This window comes from Panulirus ornatus, chromosome 18 (genome assembly GCF_036320965.1).
Source record: "Panulirus ornatus isolate Po-2019 chromosome 18, ASM3632096v1, whole genome shotgun sequence".
Lineage (NCBI taxonomy): Eukaryota > Metazoa > Arthropoda > Malacostraca > Decapoda > Palinuridae > Panulirus > Panulirus ornatus.
Window position 1 is genome coordinate 9,597,537 of NC_092241.1, and position 17,163 is coordinate 9,614,699.

General features: G+C 37.3%; 1 protein-coding gene across 5 annotated transcripts in view; it reads left to right on the forward strand.

The window, feature by feature from the left end:
* Positions 1-17,163, forward strand: part of LOC139754995 (uncharacterized) — a 206,171-nt gene that overhangs the window by 9,097 nt on the left and 179,911 nt on the right. For all 5 annotated transcript variants that reach the window (XM_071672896.1, XM_071672894.1, XM_071672895.1 and 2 more), the window contains exon 2: positions 15,219-15,329. In XM_071672896.1, the coding sequence (XP_071528997.1) occupies positions 15,219-15,329 (111 nt within the window). The remainder of the gene's footprint in view (positions 1-15,218; positions 15,330-17,163) is intronic.

Consider the following 17,163-nt stretch of genomic DNA (forward strand, 5'->3'; position numbering starts at 1 on the left):
TGTTTTACACCCAGGTTAATCCCCTAAGAGTTTAAATTATCCAGAGTTTCTGAAGATGAACATTATTTCTGTTTCTTTAGTAAGAAATATCTCGGCTTGGATTAAGAACTCTCTTCATTGGCTTCCCATGGCTTTATCACTTTATGTGAGGCTTTTGGTCTCTTCACTGGCCGTCTTAAGAAGCCTTTTGTAAGCTAAATGAGAGTTCTGTGGCACTCATCTTACACCATCCAACAATGGCTATTCTTAGACATTGTGGTTTTAACCTCTTTCAGAAGAGAGAATATTCCAATGTGCCCTTAATTCACCATTGAAGAGTCCTGTTAGCTCTGCATTTTGACTTGTGTGAAGATTTTTCTCTTAAAACTCCATCATGTTTTCGTGACAAACTGCACAGGAAAGAAACATGTGTTTTCCCATTTGAAAAACCATTGCTCCTTTTCCTGGTTTATATGCGTTTTTTTTCCTGTTTTTTGTGCTGCCCATATTGTTTTCCTTTCCCCTTTCCTCTTTTAGGTTGACACAGATGAACTGCCAAAAGTGAACTATTTCAGCTGGTGGGTCTATGACGTAATCTCTGTAATCACTTGTTTTTACTTTTGTGGGAGGGGGTTTTACACTCGTGGGGCCCCATCTCATGAACATTCTCTGCTGTAGTACTGCTTAAAGTTGTTTTAACCTTGCTCTCAGTCTCTTTATTTGTCATCTTCCACTGTTATACCATAAAAGTACTTTTTTACATCTATTTTCTTTTTTCTTACTTTATACAAGTCATGTCCTGTGGGTTCTCAATCCTTACAACCATCTAAGAACTATTCACTGTATATCATCAATCTGCTTTAAAAGTTTAAATGTTTTTGTCAGGTTGCACCTCAGCCTTCTTTCCTGTAACTCAGCTATCTTGATTATTTTCATACAGTCTTTGTTGCCCTCCAGTAGACCTTTTGTTAGCCTTTTGTGCTTTTCTTGAGAAACATATTCTAGTTTTGGCCTTTTGTAGTGTATGAACAGCTTGATGAATATTTCCTTATCCATATGCTTGAAAATTATACTAATTTTTACCAGTGCACAGTTTGTCGTAACTATTCTCCTGATGTGGGACTGTGGCAACAGGTTAGATATGATGTCAACTCTCACTCCTTTCTTACTTACATACTGAGGCCTTCTTTCTTATTGTCTCATTCTCATTACATTTTCTTGGGTTGAATTTCATCAACCTCGAATCAGGCCAACTTTGGAGTATGTTAAAGCCTCCATGTAAATTGATGCAAACAGAGTACATGCGTTTGTGCTTACCACACCTCTTGTGACCTTTACATCACCTGCAGGTGTAATCAGTTAGGCTTCAATATCTTCAGGTAAGTCATTTGAGTAGATCAAAAACTGTAATGGCCACAGAGTAGATCCTTTTGGCACTACACTGTCACCTTGTCACTTTGACTCATTTAGAGAAGTCATTTGTAACATGCATTCTTTGTTTTTGACAGTCCAGATACACACAGTTCACACAGCCTTCCATTTTGTCTAATGATGGAACTTTCTCTTTCGTAGAAATTTAAGAGGTTTGTTACACGTAACTCCACATCCCAAAGACTGCGTGGTCTCTTACTTGGGTAATGTCTCGTCTAAAGAAAGCCATTCAATTGATTTCTAATTATCTTTATCAAAACTTTACAGACACCTCTTATCAGGGAGATCAGTCTGTAGCTTATTACCTGTCCCTGGTCTCCTTTCATAAAGATGATGATTGCCTCTTTTTCATCCTCTTCCCCACCCCACCCCCCCCCCCTTTCTCTCTCTCTCTCTCTCTCTCTCTCTCTCTCTCTCTCCAGTGACACCTTGAACATTTCAAGAGGTGTATCTGGTGTATCTACACACATCTTCAGCACTTTTTCATTGTGACCACAAGCTGTGTCTTGAGTTGAAACTTTTTAGTATTCTCTTTATGTTTGTGGCAGTCTCTGATTGACTGAGTTTAAGCAAGAACAAGTTGCAGCCACTGTCTAGGTGTGAAATGATGGTGATGGATATGGAAAGTCAGTGTTCTTCATTGTTTAGACAGAGGGTTAGAAGGTCCTAACTCCAGTATTCCTACAGAGAATATCTCATGCTTGCGGGACACCAACTTGGAGAGGGAAGGTTTTTCAGATTTTAAAACCTACTTTTTTGTAATTTCTTTTAGCTGTTGTACAAATGGCACAAAATATTTTCAGCAGTAATTTGTGTTCAGAATACAGGTCTGATGCATCTTGGTGATTACGAAGTTTAACACAGCTGTATGAAAATTTATTTCATAGCCCTCGCATGTGTTGCCGTTCATACTTTTTGAATTAAAATAATTGGATAGTACTTGGATACGACCCACGGATAATGAGGAAAGAAACAACAAGTTCTTTACAAGGCAGTCTGAGCATTAATAAAATGTTTTCTCCCGTTTTTGTTATTTTAAGATTCAAATCCGTTTGCAGGTTACAAAAACGTCTTGGTGCCTCGTCGTCTCTGCATCATGTAAACAGACACTTTACATTGCTGTTTCTTCATGAAGCTGTGATTATTATGTTATGAAAAGGTAATAAACAGTTTTATTTTTATCATAGTATGTACATTTTGACATTTTAGTCCCATATATTCCCTGGACTTGACAGCCTTGCCCAGTTTTATAAAGTGCATTGTTATAGTTGATTATTGGATGTGGATCAGATCTGTTTTCCCTGAAGGACTTAAGGTGAATTTAATTATTTGAGAATGTTAATGAAAGTTTTATCCTGGTTCCTGCATGTTTTACTGATGTAAGGTACTGGCTGAATACTAATGGTCATGTTTCATGTTTTATGAAATTAGGTAATGACAGATGTCATTTTATTTGCATAATTTTATCATTCTGTGTGTTTGGTGTGGTTAAGATGCACCAGCTAGAAATTCAGTAATTTACATTGAAACTTTCATTGACATATTACTAATGGTCAGTTCACTTAGCTATTTGTAAAGGAGGGCAGCTAAGACCTAAACTATTGTGTGGTTTTATATAACCAAGCATGCTGGGCTTTGAAGCTTGGGGACATTGTGGAGACAAAATCACTTTTGATAAAGCATAGTTCATTTTACTTCCATGAAATCAGTAAATATCGTCACTTCATTTTATTAGCATAAAATCTGCAAATATCACTAACTGTGAGAGATGGCTCTGTAATACATTGTCAGTTACCTTTATCTTCATTCTCCTTTCCATAGGGTGGATCATTACAGATCTTGTTTTTGAGTGACGTGACAGCATTGTCTGTATATGATCAGTTGTTTAATGATACCATTGTAAGGAGAAAATTGAAATAGGGTTTTTCCTGGCTACTTAGATCTGTATGCTGTTAAAACATGACAACCTGATTTAAGGTTTAATGGCCCAGATATTCCATAGTAGTATATGTTGTTAGAAAAAAGATGCAGACTTTCATTAAAGTTACCTCATATTGATACATTTCGATTGCATCACTGGTATATGTATCTAAAGTTTGTTTTTCAGCCCTCTTTTGTTATTGAGGCTGAGAAACAAGTTATTGGCCTTGATTAATATCTGCCGTTGTGAGAGTGAGAGGTAAAGTAAGAAATAAAAGAGATTTTAATCATCCTTATGTTAACACTATAGTCTGAGATAGGTAAGAAAAGTAAAGTACTTTCAGTAAATTCAGTGTTGGGTATATAGGGAGGTAATGGGCTCATGATAGGTAGAATAGAGATACATGAAGCAGTCAGGGCATATAATGGAGTTATTAGACTTAGGTTTTGATACATTAGAAGCAAGAGCTAATATGTGAATGAGGTGTTCATCTGTTCTTAACAGCACCATGGAAAACCTGGTAGGAGAGGCAGTTACGTTTGAAAAGAAAAAAAATTGCTTTGGCAGTTTCATTCATGTTAAGAAAAAAAGAAGCATCATTTTGGTAGAAATTTACTTAACTCTATGAGTCTTACAGTTTTACATGAGCAGATTTTAAAGAAGTTGACTAACTACAAAGTAGCCTATTAATTAATTTCTTTGTTGTATGGAATGTATGTGCTGTATGCTAATTTTAGTAGATGTATGTTGCCATCAGAACCACAAAGAAAAATGGTGATGTTTAAGATTGACAGTCTTACAGAAGATAAGAGCAATTTGGTAGACCGGAGAAAATTAAAAGGCTGTCTTGGAAATCATTACAAGCCAAATTGAGAAGCTCTTGTTTGCTCTCACTGTTATACTGAATATTATATTGAATTAGCTATAGAAATCCTGTAAATCAGGTTAATTTGTAATGATTAACCATCTCATTGCTGTTCATGTCAGTCTTCTGTTACAAAGGAGGATTCTATGGATGCCAGTTTACAAACTTGATTACTGGTAACTGCCACAATTTGAATTATAGGTTTTGGTGACTGACCTTAGATAGCACCCCAAACAAAGGATGAGTTATTGTCACCTGAGCTACTTTGAGACCTCAGTAACCAGCTTGTGATTGCAGTGGATAGGTTCATGCATACTTAAGGGACTTGGTGTGTCTATGGCACTCACTGCTAATTAGTATTGACCAATATAGTAAATGATGTCTTTTTCTTGAACTAGAAATACATAATGCTTACTTCATAAGGGAAAAATAGTAGTTTTGAGTTTTTGCAACAAATAATGTAGGTAAAATGTAATGGAATCTTTTGCATAATGATTAGCCAATCTGGGGAATGATGTATTTTCCCTGAACTAGGAATAGTAGTCATAGTTAATGAGAATCTTTTGTGTAAAGATTAGCCATTCTGGTAAATGATGTATTTTCTTGAGCTAGGAATAGTTGTCATAATTCATGAGAAAATTTTCTGGTTTTTGTACTTTTTTGTGTGCCTTTTCAGAAGGTGAAAAAGAAAATATTCAGTTTTGTGCATTCTGGGAGAGGCTATAAAAAATCATTGGAGCTCTTAGATGGTTAGTTTTTTTTTGTTTTTGTTTTTTGTTTTTTGTTTTTCAAGGCTGGAGAAGGTGACTTTAACCATGGCTGTAGCATCAGCTCTGCAGATGTATTAGTCAGATCATCCACATTTGTGTCAACTAACATTTTGGTGATGAACTTGCAGTGTTTCTTGCTTTTTTTTATTGCTTTCAGTTTTGGGTAAGATGGATGACTTTACAAAAATGTTGTTCTTGATTGGATAGTCTTGTGCTCTGTTTTCTTCAGATTGTCCTGTATGTGACCATGCTACTCTCAGTGTTTTCCAGTCAGTTCCATTCATTGTAGGACATTTATTGGTATATGTAGATCACTTTCATGTTAGCTTGGTATTAAGTTTGGAGAGATGTCTACTGATTATTCTCATGTCTCTTGTATGACAGCTGCAGTTAGTAGCTTTACTTGTTTTTGTTAAAAGTCACTGGTATTTAGGATGCCAGATGTTAAAAAAGGTAAATTTTGAAAATATGCTCTAAGTTTATCTATGTACTACTATGGCTGATTTTCTTGCTGCTGTAAATTGTATTTATTTGGGAAGCTCACCTCACATGTAAATGAAGTTTTATGATATTATGTACTTCATTTGTTTCTGAAAAAATTAACTTGAATTAAGCGAAGATGAAAACGGAAAACGTACCACAAGTTTAAAGGTTATAATTTTCCTTTATGAACAGCAATGGTACAGAATGCCTCTGACATGTGACTGAGTGTGCTGTATATGGCCTGTGCTTTCAGAGATCATGTATGATGACATAGAAAAAAAAATTAGATACTGCCTTTACAACAGTATTTAGTATTTTGGAATGTGTTATTTACTGAGACACGATTGAAAATTTTACTAGATAGTATGAATATGCTCATATATGTATATAGATAGTAGTACTTGTATGATGAGAAAGAGGAAAAATAGAACATAAATATACAGAGGAGTATTTGTATATTGTGGCTTAAGGAAGGAAACATTGTGCAGCTGATTTTCTTGCTGCTGTAAATTGTATTCATTTGGGAAGCTCTCCTCACATGTAAATGAAGTTTTATGATATTCTTATGTACTTTATTTGTTTCCGATAAAATTAACATACCACAAGCTTAAAGGTTATAAAGTATCTTAATGAACAGCAATATTTACAGGTGCATTATATACAAAGACACTATTGAAAATATGTATTGATTATTTTATGTGTGGTTAAGTTTAACTATTTTTTTTTTATATTTAACATAAGTAACTTTTATAGTTTTTTAAGTGCTGCACTGAGGGCACACCCAGTATTTAAGGAGCTGCAGTGATTAGGTTAAAAAGAATCCTTACTAGAGGCTTAGCTGTTTTCTGTAAATTATTTTCTGTACTTGTTTGCCATTTTGTACATTAGCATGGTAGCACAGGGAACAGATAAGATAATGGCCTCACTTGCTCATATTCATGCTCTAATTGTCATATGTAATGGACAAACCAGAGCCTAGCTTTCACGGTCATCATTTTTTTATATATATGTTGACAGTAAACGCGTTCTAACAGTGCAGTTGTGTGAGAACACTGGGGACAGAGTTCATATTGACTAAGCTTGTGTTATCTCATCTTGGCAGGCAGCAATGAAGCAATGTCTTGTTTGGTCTTGAAATATCTACTTGAATTATGTTTAATAGATGTAAAGGCAGGGTAGATGATGTTTCATCATTAGATTGTTGTAAATCACTTTTAAAGTTATGTGTATGAGTGTAGAGAGATAAGTGTATTTAAGTAAAGAAAAATGCACCAAGGTGATGCACAGCAGGCTGTAATATGTTCTGATTCCTCACCATCTTAGAACAAAGTCAGGAACTAATGGACTATGTTACATGCCAGACTCAGCCCAGTAGCTCCTTAACTAACTGAACTAAATTCATTACGAGATGGATTTATACGAATATTTTTATTAGATTTCACACTTATTGCGGTGGGGTTCAAAGGGTCTATTAGAAGCTGAATTCCAGTACTCTACATTGAAGTCTGTTAGAATGAGGATTTGCTGTATTATTTCATACTTCAGTAGATGTGTCTACAGGACATTACATTATCACTTTCGTGTGTCTGTTTGTGTAGACACATTCTTTTTGGCATTATAAATGAAAAACAGTGATGCAAACTTTATTCAGAAGGTACCTCTGACAAATATATTATCTTTACAGATGGATTAAATGGATTTCAAAATATATATATCATGACTTGTTTCAGTAAGGTTGATAAGCATAAGTGCAAGACATATTTTTGATAAATGTCACCTGCTTTGTAAATTACTCAATTAAAAAAATGGTGTATAAGATGCATGACATCTGTTTGAAACAGTCTCCTCATTATAATATACTTTGTTTTATGCACCTTGAGAATTGTACATAAGGAAAGCAGAGCTACCAATGTGAGGCAAGACCTTAAAGCATTTGTCAAAATCCTTCATCTGTTGTGTCATATTGTTCGACACAAAAATGTGAGGCTAGTTTTTTATTGGTGTACTGCTGCTTTGAATTTTGGGCATGTTGAGTGAATTTATGTGTTAGGAAAATGATCTTGTTTTAAAGTGTTTATACACAGAAGTACCGACAGGTGGGAAGTTCAAATTTATTACGTTCACAGCTATTCTTGATTTACATTCGTTCTGTTGATCTTTTTTTTTTTTTTTTGTTAATGCTGTTGTCAGAGTTTTGACAGTTTGATTTATGCTTTGTAGTTTTTGAGTTTATGTTCCTTCTTATAATGAATAATTTTGATTGTTGGGGTCAAAAACCATGGGAACTCCTTTAACAAGCAAAGAAACTGGCTAGTTAAAGATGAAGAGGTAGAGATTTGCCTCATTTTCCGAGTAACTTTTCCAGTTCTCACCTTCACCTCACAGGGCTTGACATGCACTACATACTGCTATTTTTGGTGAGTATGCAATATACATTTACATGCAGTAAGGTAGTTATGTAATCATGTATGGTTTGTATTCATGCATTCATTTACCCTTTTGCATTGGTTTATTCATGATTCGTATGTGGTTTGTGTGGATTTATTTTGTTAGTATGTCTTTAGTATTTGATTATGTTAGGATGACCAAAAAGTGCTGCTCAGGAATACATCTTGAGTTATAACATATGGAAAGAATGGTTCATGTTTACACTTATTATTTACATTCAATTTGTGGGAAAACATCTGAAGATAAGCTGTATCAGGATATGGCAAATATTATGGTATACAGATTTTTACAACTTAAAAAAAAAAGAAATTAAGAATAGGACTTTAGGTGACGCAGACACCTTTTGTTAATTCCCAAGTGATGGATTGGTAAAATTTAGTTGCTTTTTGATATTTTCAGATGTGCAATATTTTCTAGTGCCTTTTGAGAATTGGAGCATCACAGTGAAATTTATTTTAGGTGTGGACTGTGGAAATCTTGCAGTTATTTCATGTCCTACCTTTCTTAGCATGCATCACTAGACAGTAAGAAAGTATGCACTTCATTGCCATCATGTTTTAGTTTGCTAACGATTTTTCTTTTTAGCTTAACTGTGCTGTTTTGAGCTTACTAAGAATATAAGATTTTGGAACACAATGCTTCATTTTAGTATCATTATGGTATTTTCTGAATTAATGCAGAGATTGACCTCATTGAATATCATTTCCTTAATGAACATGGATGTACATTTAGCAGTCATTTAACATCTTTGGTTTCTCTCATTGTTTTCTTTTAGAAAATTACAGATTACCCCTACTTAAGATGGTTCAGCTTGTGCTTTTTATGGTACGATGTTGTGATAGCGATTCACGTTCAGTAGTAATTGTATTTCTTGATTTGAATTTTGATCTTTTCTTGAGCTAGCAATATGCGGTATGATACTCTCGTGTTGCTGTGCAGTGGCAGCAAGCTGCAGCTTCCTGTCAGCCATGCAATCATGGGTGTAAACAACTGCATTAAATGTATTTTTGACTTGACATTTTCAACTTACAATGGGTTTATTGGAATGTAACCTGATTGTAAGTTAGGGGCCATCTGTATGCAGTCAGCAATATAGTGCCTGAATACATTGGGTTCTGGAGATGTGTGGGTAATAGAATGATCTTTTACCAGATTCTTTAAGGAAATAATTTAGTAACATAGAAAGGAAAAGTACTAGGGGAAGAGAAAAGGGGAAAGAATGTGTGGAATGATGTGTGTAAGGGAGGCATATCAGGGCAGGCATAAATGAAGATTCTTTTGCCATGGCCACCCCATTGATTAGATATATAGTGAGATATATAGATTCTCTTTAAAAGATGCAGCAGGTTGAGTAAACTTGGTGATGTGTATGGGAGAGTGGTGATTGAAAGAGTGATGGGATGCTTAGAACATCAGAACAGATAGGAGCAATGTGGCTTCATTGATGGTTAAGGATGTGTAGATCAGGTGTTTGCATTGAGAACTTTATGTGAGAAGGTGAGGTATTTGTATGTGGTAATTAATTGTGTGAGAAAGCACATGGTAGGGTTAACACCTTGTGAAAGGTGGTGTGGGAGGAAAATTACTGGATGCGTGGGAGGAAAACTACCGGATGCTCGAGGAGTTTTTGTCAGTAGGGTAAGGCAAGTGCACATAGGAAGGGAGAAGGTTGAGTGGTTCCCCATGATACTGGTTTAGCACTAAATAAAGGGTGTGTGATGTCAGCATGGCTGCTTTGATTATGTTCCAAGAAAGGGTGTTGAGGGAAATGAATATGAAGGTCATGGTTGTTGGGGGGGATTGTCTGCCGCAGAGTAGGTTGGGGTTTATGGGTAGTTGGAAGGTGAGTGAATCATTTGTGGATGACATATCTGTGGTGTGTTTGTTAAGTGGTGTGAGTCTGGGCTCTGAATGGTATAGAACGGAAGAGGGTGGACATATTGGTAATGAATTAATTGGGGACATTATGTGATTTGAGGAGGATTGACCATGTATGAACAAGGTAAGTACGGTGTGATTGAGAGTGCTGTTCAGGGTGTGCCTGTTTTGTACACTTGTAGAGGATGTTGAAGACAAACAAAAATAATCTGTGTACCAGAAGTGGAGGGAGAGAGATTTTAAGGGAGCTAAAGAGAGATTTGGAGGGATGGACTGAAAGAGGGTTTGAGGTGCTAAGGAGAGGTATGTTTGGAGTAGAGCAGATTGGAGTGGTGTTGTACTGGAGTCAATGGGATGCCATGAGGAGGAATCAGGACGTATAGACGGTTAGGGGAAATCACTAAATGGTCTTTAGGGTTTGGGGTTTCTGTTTTTAGTGCAATATAAATGACAGCTAGTGTGGATTTTGTCAAATGAGCCTGGTCTTCATTTTTTTCCTTGCAATACCTTGGTGATGTAGGAAATAGCAAACAATTTTGAAAGATTTTTGTTATTATTATTATTGAATGGAGAAAAACTGGAGGAAGTGAAGTGTTTTAGATATCTGGGAGTGGATTTGGCAGTGGATGGAACCTTGAAAGTGGAAGTGAGTCACAGGATGAGGGAGGAGGCGAAGGCTCTGGGAGAATTGAACATGTGGAAGGCAAGAACGTTATCTCAGAGAGTAAAAATGTTTGAAGGAATAGTGGTTCCAACAATATTACATGGTTGCGAGGCATGGGCTATAGATAGAGTTGTGCGGAGGAGAGTGGATGTGGTGGAAATGAGATATTTGAGGACATTATGTGGTGGGAGGTGGTTTGATTGAGTAAATAATGAAAGGATTTGGGAGATGTGTTGTAATAAAAAGAGTGTGATTGAGAGAGCAGAAGCAGATGTTGGTCACATGGAGAGAATGAGTGAGGAAAGATTGACAAAGAGGATATGTGTCAGAGGTGGAGGGAACGAGGAGAAGTGGGAGACCAAATTGGAGGTGGAAAGATGGAGTGAAAAAGATTTTGAGTGATTGGGGCCTGAACATGCACGAGGGTGAAAGGCGTGCAAGGAATAGAGTGAATTGGAATGGTGTGGTATGCTGGGGTCGATGTGCTGTCAATGGATTGAACCAGGGCTTGTGAAGTGTCTGGGGTAAACCGTGGAAAGTTTTGTGGGGCCTGGATGTGGAAAGGGAGCTGTGGTTTTGGTGCATTGTACATGACAGCTAGAGACTGAGTGTGAATGAATGGGGCCTTTGTTGTCTTTTCCTAGCACTACCTTACACACATGTGGAGGGAGGGGGTTTTCATTTCATGTGCGGCAGGGTGGCAACAGGAATGAACAAGGGCAGACAGTATGAATTATGTACATGTGTATATGTCTGTGTGTGTATATGTATGTATACATTGAGATGTATAGGTATGTATATGTGCTGTGTGTGGACGTGTATGTATATACATGTTTATGTGGGTGGGCTGGGTCATTCTTTCGTCTGTTTCCTTGCGCTACCATGCTAACGCGGGAGACAGCGACAAAGTATAATAGATGAATGAAAATGAATATATCTGATATTTTATTTTTTATAATTAGTAGCTTTCTCTCGCGTTGTGAGGTAGTACAAGAAAACAGACAAAAGGATGGCCCAACCCACCCAAATACACGTGGATACACATAAACACTTTCATTTTTCAAACTATTCGCCATTTCCCGCGTTAGTGAGGTAGCGTTAAGAACAGAGGACTGGACCTTTAAGAGAATATCCACACCTGGCCCCCTTCTCTGTTCCTTCTTTTGGAAAATTTAAAAAAAATGTGAGGGGAGGATTTCCAGCCACCCGCTCCCTCCCCTTTTAGTCGCCTTCTACAACATGCAAGGAATACATGGGAAGTATTCTTTCTCCCATATCCCCAGGGATAAATCCCTAATAATACTTTACAATATAATGTTATCAAATTTAGTTAAAATAAATCTGCTGCCTTCCCACAAAAGCCAAAAAGTTGTGTATAAAACCAATAAGGATTCAGTCAATCCATGTTTGTGAACACAAGGAAAAATACAAAACAATTATTCATTCACATGTTATTGATATTTTGAAATGCAAATGCATCATATTCTTCTGATGTAAAGTTTGGAGCGTGTCAGCCAGTCAAAGTCTTGAACTTTGCGTTGAGCTCCAGGGTTGATCACCACATTAATAAGTGAAGGCTTGTTTTCTTCTTCAAGAGCCTGACGAACTGCCTCTTACAGTTCAGGGACAGACTTACAGAAGAAACTAGTTTCACTGAACATTGAAGCCATGCATTCATAGTGTACAGTTGGCAGAAGTGATGTCGGTGGAGTTGCAATAGCAGCATCCATTCCATCTCTTATTTCATTGAACAATTCCTTGTCCAAACCACTGTAGATGCCATTATTGTTTACAATGATGACTATGATGGGTAGTTTGTAGCGGTAAATTGTTTCCATTTCCATACCACTAAAACCAAAAGCAGAATCTCCTTCAACACATATGATTCGCTTGCCTGGAGCATGGTCTTGTGCCCATAAGGCTGCTGCAATGGCATAACCAAGACCCACACCCATTGTACCAAAAGTACCTGCATCCAGTCTGTGGCATGGAAATTTGTTGAGCAAAATAGTCTGTCCATTGTCCATGGTATTGGCTCCTTCACTAACAATAATACAATCATGTGGTAACAGATGGTGCAGGTGATGAAGTACTGCGTAGTAGTTCAAAGGTTCTGAAACATCCTGGGCCATTTTAGTACTAATGCTTTTGTTGTCCTGCACTTTCTCTTGAAGTTGAGACCACCAAGGTGAGTGTGAGGCAACAAGACATATACATATATACAGACAGACATATACATATATACACATGTATATACTCATACTTGCTGCCTTCATCCATTCCTGTCGCCACCCTGCCACACATGAAAAACAGCACCTCCTTACCTGCATGAGGTAGTGCTAGGAAAAGACAACAAAGGCTACATTCCTTCACACTCAGTCTCTAGCTGTCATGTTTAATGCACCGAAACCACAGCTCCTTTTCCACATCCAGGCCCCACAAAACTTCCATGGTTTACCCCATATGCTTCACATGCCCTGGTTCAATCCATTGACAGCATGTCGACCGCAGTATTTATTTATTATACTTAATCGATGTTTCCTGCATCAGTGAGGTAGCGCCAGGAAACAGATGAAGAATGGCCCATCCACTCATATACTCATATTTATATATAACCTTTACATGGTTTACCCCAGACGCTTCACATGCCCTGGTTCAGTCCATTGATAGCATGTCAACCCTGGTATAAGCCATTGTTCCAATTCACTCTACATTTGCATGCCTCTCACCCTCCTGTATGTTCAGGCTCCGATCACTCAAAATCTTTCACTCCATCCTTCCACCTCCAATTTGGTCTCCTGCTTCTCCTTGTTCCCTCCACCTCTGATATATATCTTCCTTGTCAATCTTTCCTCACTCATTACTTACTTGATCAAACCACCTCACTCCACATATTGTCTTCAAACATTTCATTTCCAACACATCTACCCTCCTCTGTTCAACCCTATTTATAGCCCATGCTGTGCATCAGTATGATATTGGTGGAACTACTTGTCTTTCAAACATACCCATTTTTGCTCTCTGAGATAATATTATTTTCATACATTTACCATTTTCTGCATTGGTGAGTTCGCATTAAAAACAAAGGACTGGGCCTTAGAGGTAATATTTAAGGGAATATACTCACTTGCCCCCCCCCCCCCCTCTTTTCCTTCTTTTGGAAAAGTAAAATCGGGAAGGGAGGATTTCCACCCACGCCCCCGCCCCCGCCCCCTTACAGTTGCCTTCTACAACACGCAGGGAATACGTGGGAAGTATTGTTATTATTATTATTCATGCTTGATTGCCATTTCCCCATGTTATTGAATAGAAAAATGGCTGTTATGTGTTATGCACTGAAACCTCAACTTCCAGTCCACAACCACGTCCACAAACCTTTCCATTGTATACCTTAGACATTTCACATGCCTTCTGTCCATTGACAGCATGTTAACCGCAGTATATCACATCATTCCAGTTCACTTTCTCCCTTGCAAAACTTTCACTTCCCTGTGTGTTTATGCCCAGTTTCTCATCCTTCACCATCCTTCCTTCTCCAGTTTGGTTTCCCCATTCTCCTTGTTCCTTCCACCTCTGACTCATTTATTCTCCTTGTCAGCCTTTCCTCTCTCATTGTCCATATTATTGATATTGTTATTGCTATTATTAGTATTATTGTTGTTCATTATTTATTTACTTTGTTTTTTATTAATGTGTGCCATTTCTTGTGTTATTGCCTAATTTGAAAATCCACAAGATTTGGTTAAAACAATTTTAATACATAGTGTTTTTGAAGTGGCGTCAGGTAAACTTTTTTTGGGTGCATTTCAGAATTTTTTATAATTTCTTTTTCCCACGGAATTTAACACCCAGCTGTTCCAATGATTCACAAAGCATTATTCATTAAACTTATTGTGTTCTGAGGGTGCTATATTTGATTTACAAAAATTTAACCAACATTCTGATGATGCTATCATACACCATAAAAGATTTGTCCAAAAATTCCGGTATTTAGTGTGTTTGATGGTTTAGAACAGTGCACCAGAACTTTCCTACCTAATTATAGTTTAGAATAAATAATGAAGAACTGTTATGGAGCCATTGTCTGAACTCACTGTATTGTGTAAATTTTATAACACACTAATGCCTTGAATTACTGTCCCTGCAGTGCAAAATGTAGTTTGTTCTGATTTATTATGGAAGGGGAGTCATTTACAAATATAGATATGTGAAAATGATGTGACCAGAAATGATGTCAATAAGAAATGTTTTTTGATTTATTGCATTTCTTAAAATTGGTTTGTGATGATGTGAAAAATAGACTTGATATTTAGTATTCATTTAATTTAGAAAACTTGATTATGAGTAAAGAAAATCATCAGTTAAGATTTTTGCAAACATTTATTTGGTAATCTTTACAAGCCACCACACCCTGGGTTCACGATGCAGATGATGGCTGATCCTCATGATGGCCTCCAAATTGTTAATAATCTTTGTTCTTCAATGTCTTTTCCACTCCTTGATGACATGGTTTGCGGCTTTCCTCCATACTTTATAATTGTTGAAATCCCAGTGTAATTTATCAATATACAAGTTGAAGTATTCTGATCAGTAGTTTTTGCTACTGATTTGTATAGATATATAAAAGAAAATGGTTTTTGCTGTAACAGGCTTCTGAAAGGGGAGATCATTATGGTGGCAGGAAAAGATTAGTGCCAAGAATTAATGCTTATTAACTAATAATGTTATCTTATTTTGTTTTGATATCTCATACAGTTTTGATCTCTCTCCTTTTGACAGGCATATGATGAAGTAGCAAATTATGATGAGGAAGAGTTGAGGAGTCTTCTAGAAGAGGTTACAAATGCTGGCAAGAGAAAAAACAAGAGCACCCTCTCACCATATGCCCTGGTCTGTACAGCTTTATCTAATTCTGCAACATATCTCTGCCTTCTCTTATGCTAACCAAAAGACAAATCTGGTTTCTTTTCTTGTACTCCAAAAATCTATGTCTTTCTGCCATATTCAAATTCCAAATACTGACTTACCATTTCACGTGTGTTCCCCATACCTTCTCTGTTCTTGCTTTGATCATCACTGCTGTCTCATGATTAATAGAAGACTTAACACCGTTTTTTGGCACATTAAGTTATTTATTTTTTACTGTATGAAATAAAACCTAGCAGTGTAGGGATTATTTATTTGTATATTTTGGCTTTCATAGTTTCCAAATTGTTAGTTTATCACACTTGCATGCCTAGTTGCCACAGTTCAATTCCAGCATGTTCCATTTTTATTTCACATAATGTAAAGGCTTTCAGTTATAATTTCTACATGTCTGGTATTTGGTTTTACTTTTAAAAAATTTTATTTCCTCACTTTTAGAGACTTACAGCCTGGGAAGCTAAAACTTAAACTGTTGGGTGTTGATTGAGAGGGTGAGGGCATATACAGAGCATCAGATTGGGGAAGAGCAGCGTGGTTTCAGAAGTGGTAGAGGATGTGTGGATCAGGTGTTTGTTTTGAAGAATGTATGTGAGAAATACTTAGAAAAGCAAATGGATTTGTATGTAGCATTTATGGATCTGGAGAAGGCATATGATAGAGTTGATAGAGATGCTCTGTGAAAGGTATTTAGAATATATGGTGTGGGAGGCAAGTTATTAGAAGCAGTGAAAAGTTTTTATCGTGGATGTAAGGCATTGGTACATGTAGGAAGAGAGGAAAGTGATTGGTTCTTAGTGAATGTTGGTTTGCGGCAGGGGTGCGTGATGTCTCCATGGTTGTTTAATTTATTTATGGATGGGTTGTTAGTGAGGTGAATGCAAGAGTTTTGGAAAGAGGGGCAATTATGCAGTCTGTTGTAGATGAGAGAGCTTGGGAAGTGAGTCAGTTGTTGTTCGCTGCTGATACAGCGCTGATGGTTGATTCGTGTGAGAAACTGCAGAAGCTGGTGACTGAGTTTGGTAAAGTGTGTGAAAGAAGAAAGCTGGAGTAAATGTGAATAAGAGCAAGGTTATTAGGTACATTAGGGTTGAGGGACAAGCCAATTGGGAGGTAAGTTTGAATGGAGAAAAACTGGAGGAAGTGAAGTGTTTTAGATATCTGGAAGTGGATTTTGCAGCGGATGGAACCATGGAAGTGGAAGTGAATCATAGGGTGGGGGAGGGGGTGAAGGTTCTGGGAGCGTTGAAAAGTGTGTGGAAGTTGAGAGGAAGTTGAAATGTTATCTTGGAAAGCAAAAATGGGTATGTTTGAAGGAATAGTGTTCCAACAATATTATATGGTTGCGAGGCATGGGCTATAGATAGAGTTGTGTGGAGGAGGGTGGATTTGCTGGAAATGAGATGTTTGAGGATAATACGTGGTGTGAGGTGGTTTGATCGAGTAATTAATGAAAGGGTAAGAGATGTGTGGTAATAAAAAGAGTGTGGTTGAGAGAGCAGAAGAGGGTGTTTTGAAATGGTTTGGTCACATGGAGTGAGGAAAGATTGACAAAGAGGATATATGTGTCAGAGGTGGAGGGAACGAGGAGAAGTGGAAGACCAAATTGGAGTTGGAAAGATGGCGTGAAAAAGATTTTCAGCGATCGGGGCCTGAACATGCAGGAGGGTGAAAGGCATGCCAGGAATAGAGTGAATTGGAAGGACGTGGTATACCATGGTGGACGTGCTGTCAATGGATTGAACCAGGGTATGTGAAGCGTTTGGGGTAAACCGTGGAAAGTGTTGTGGGGCCTGGATGT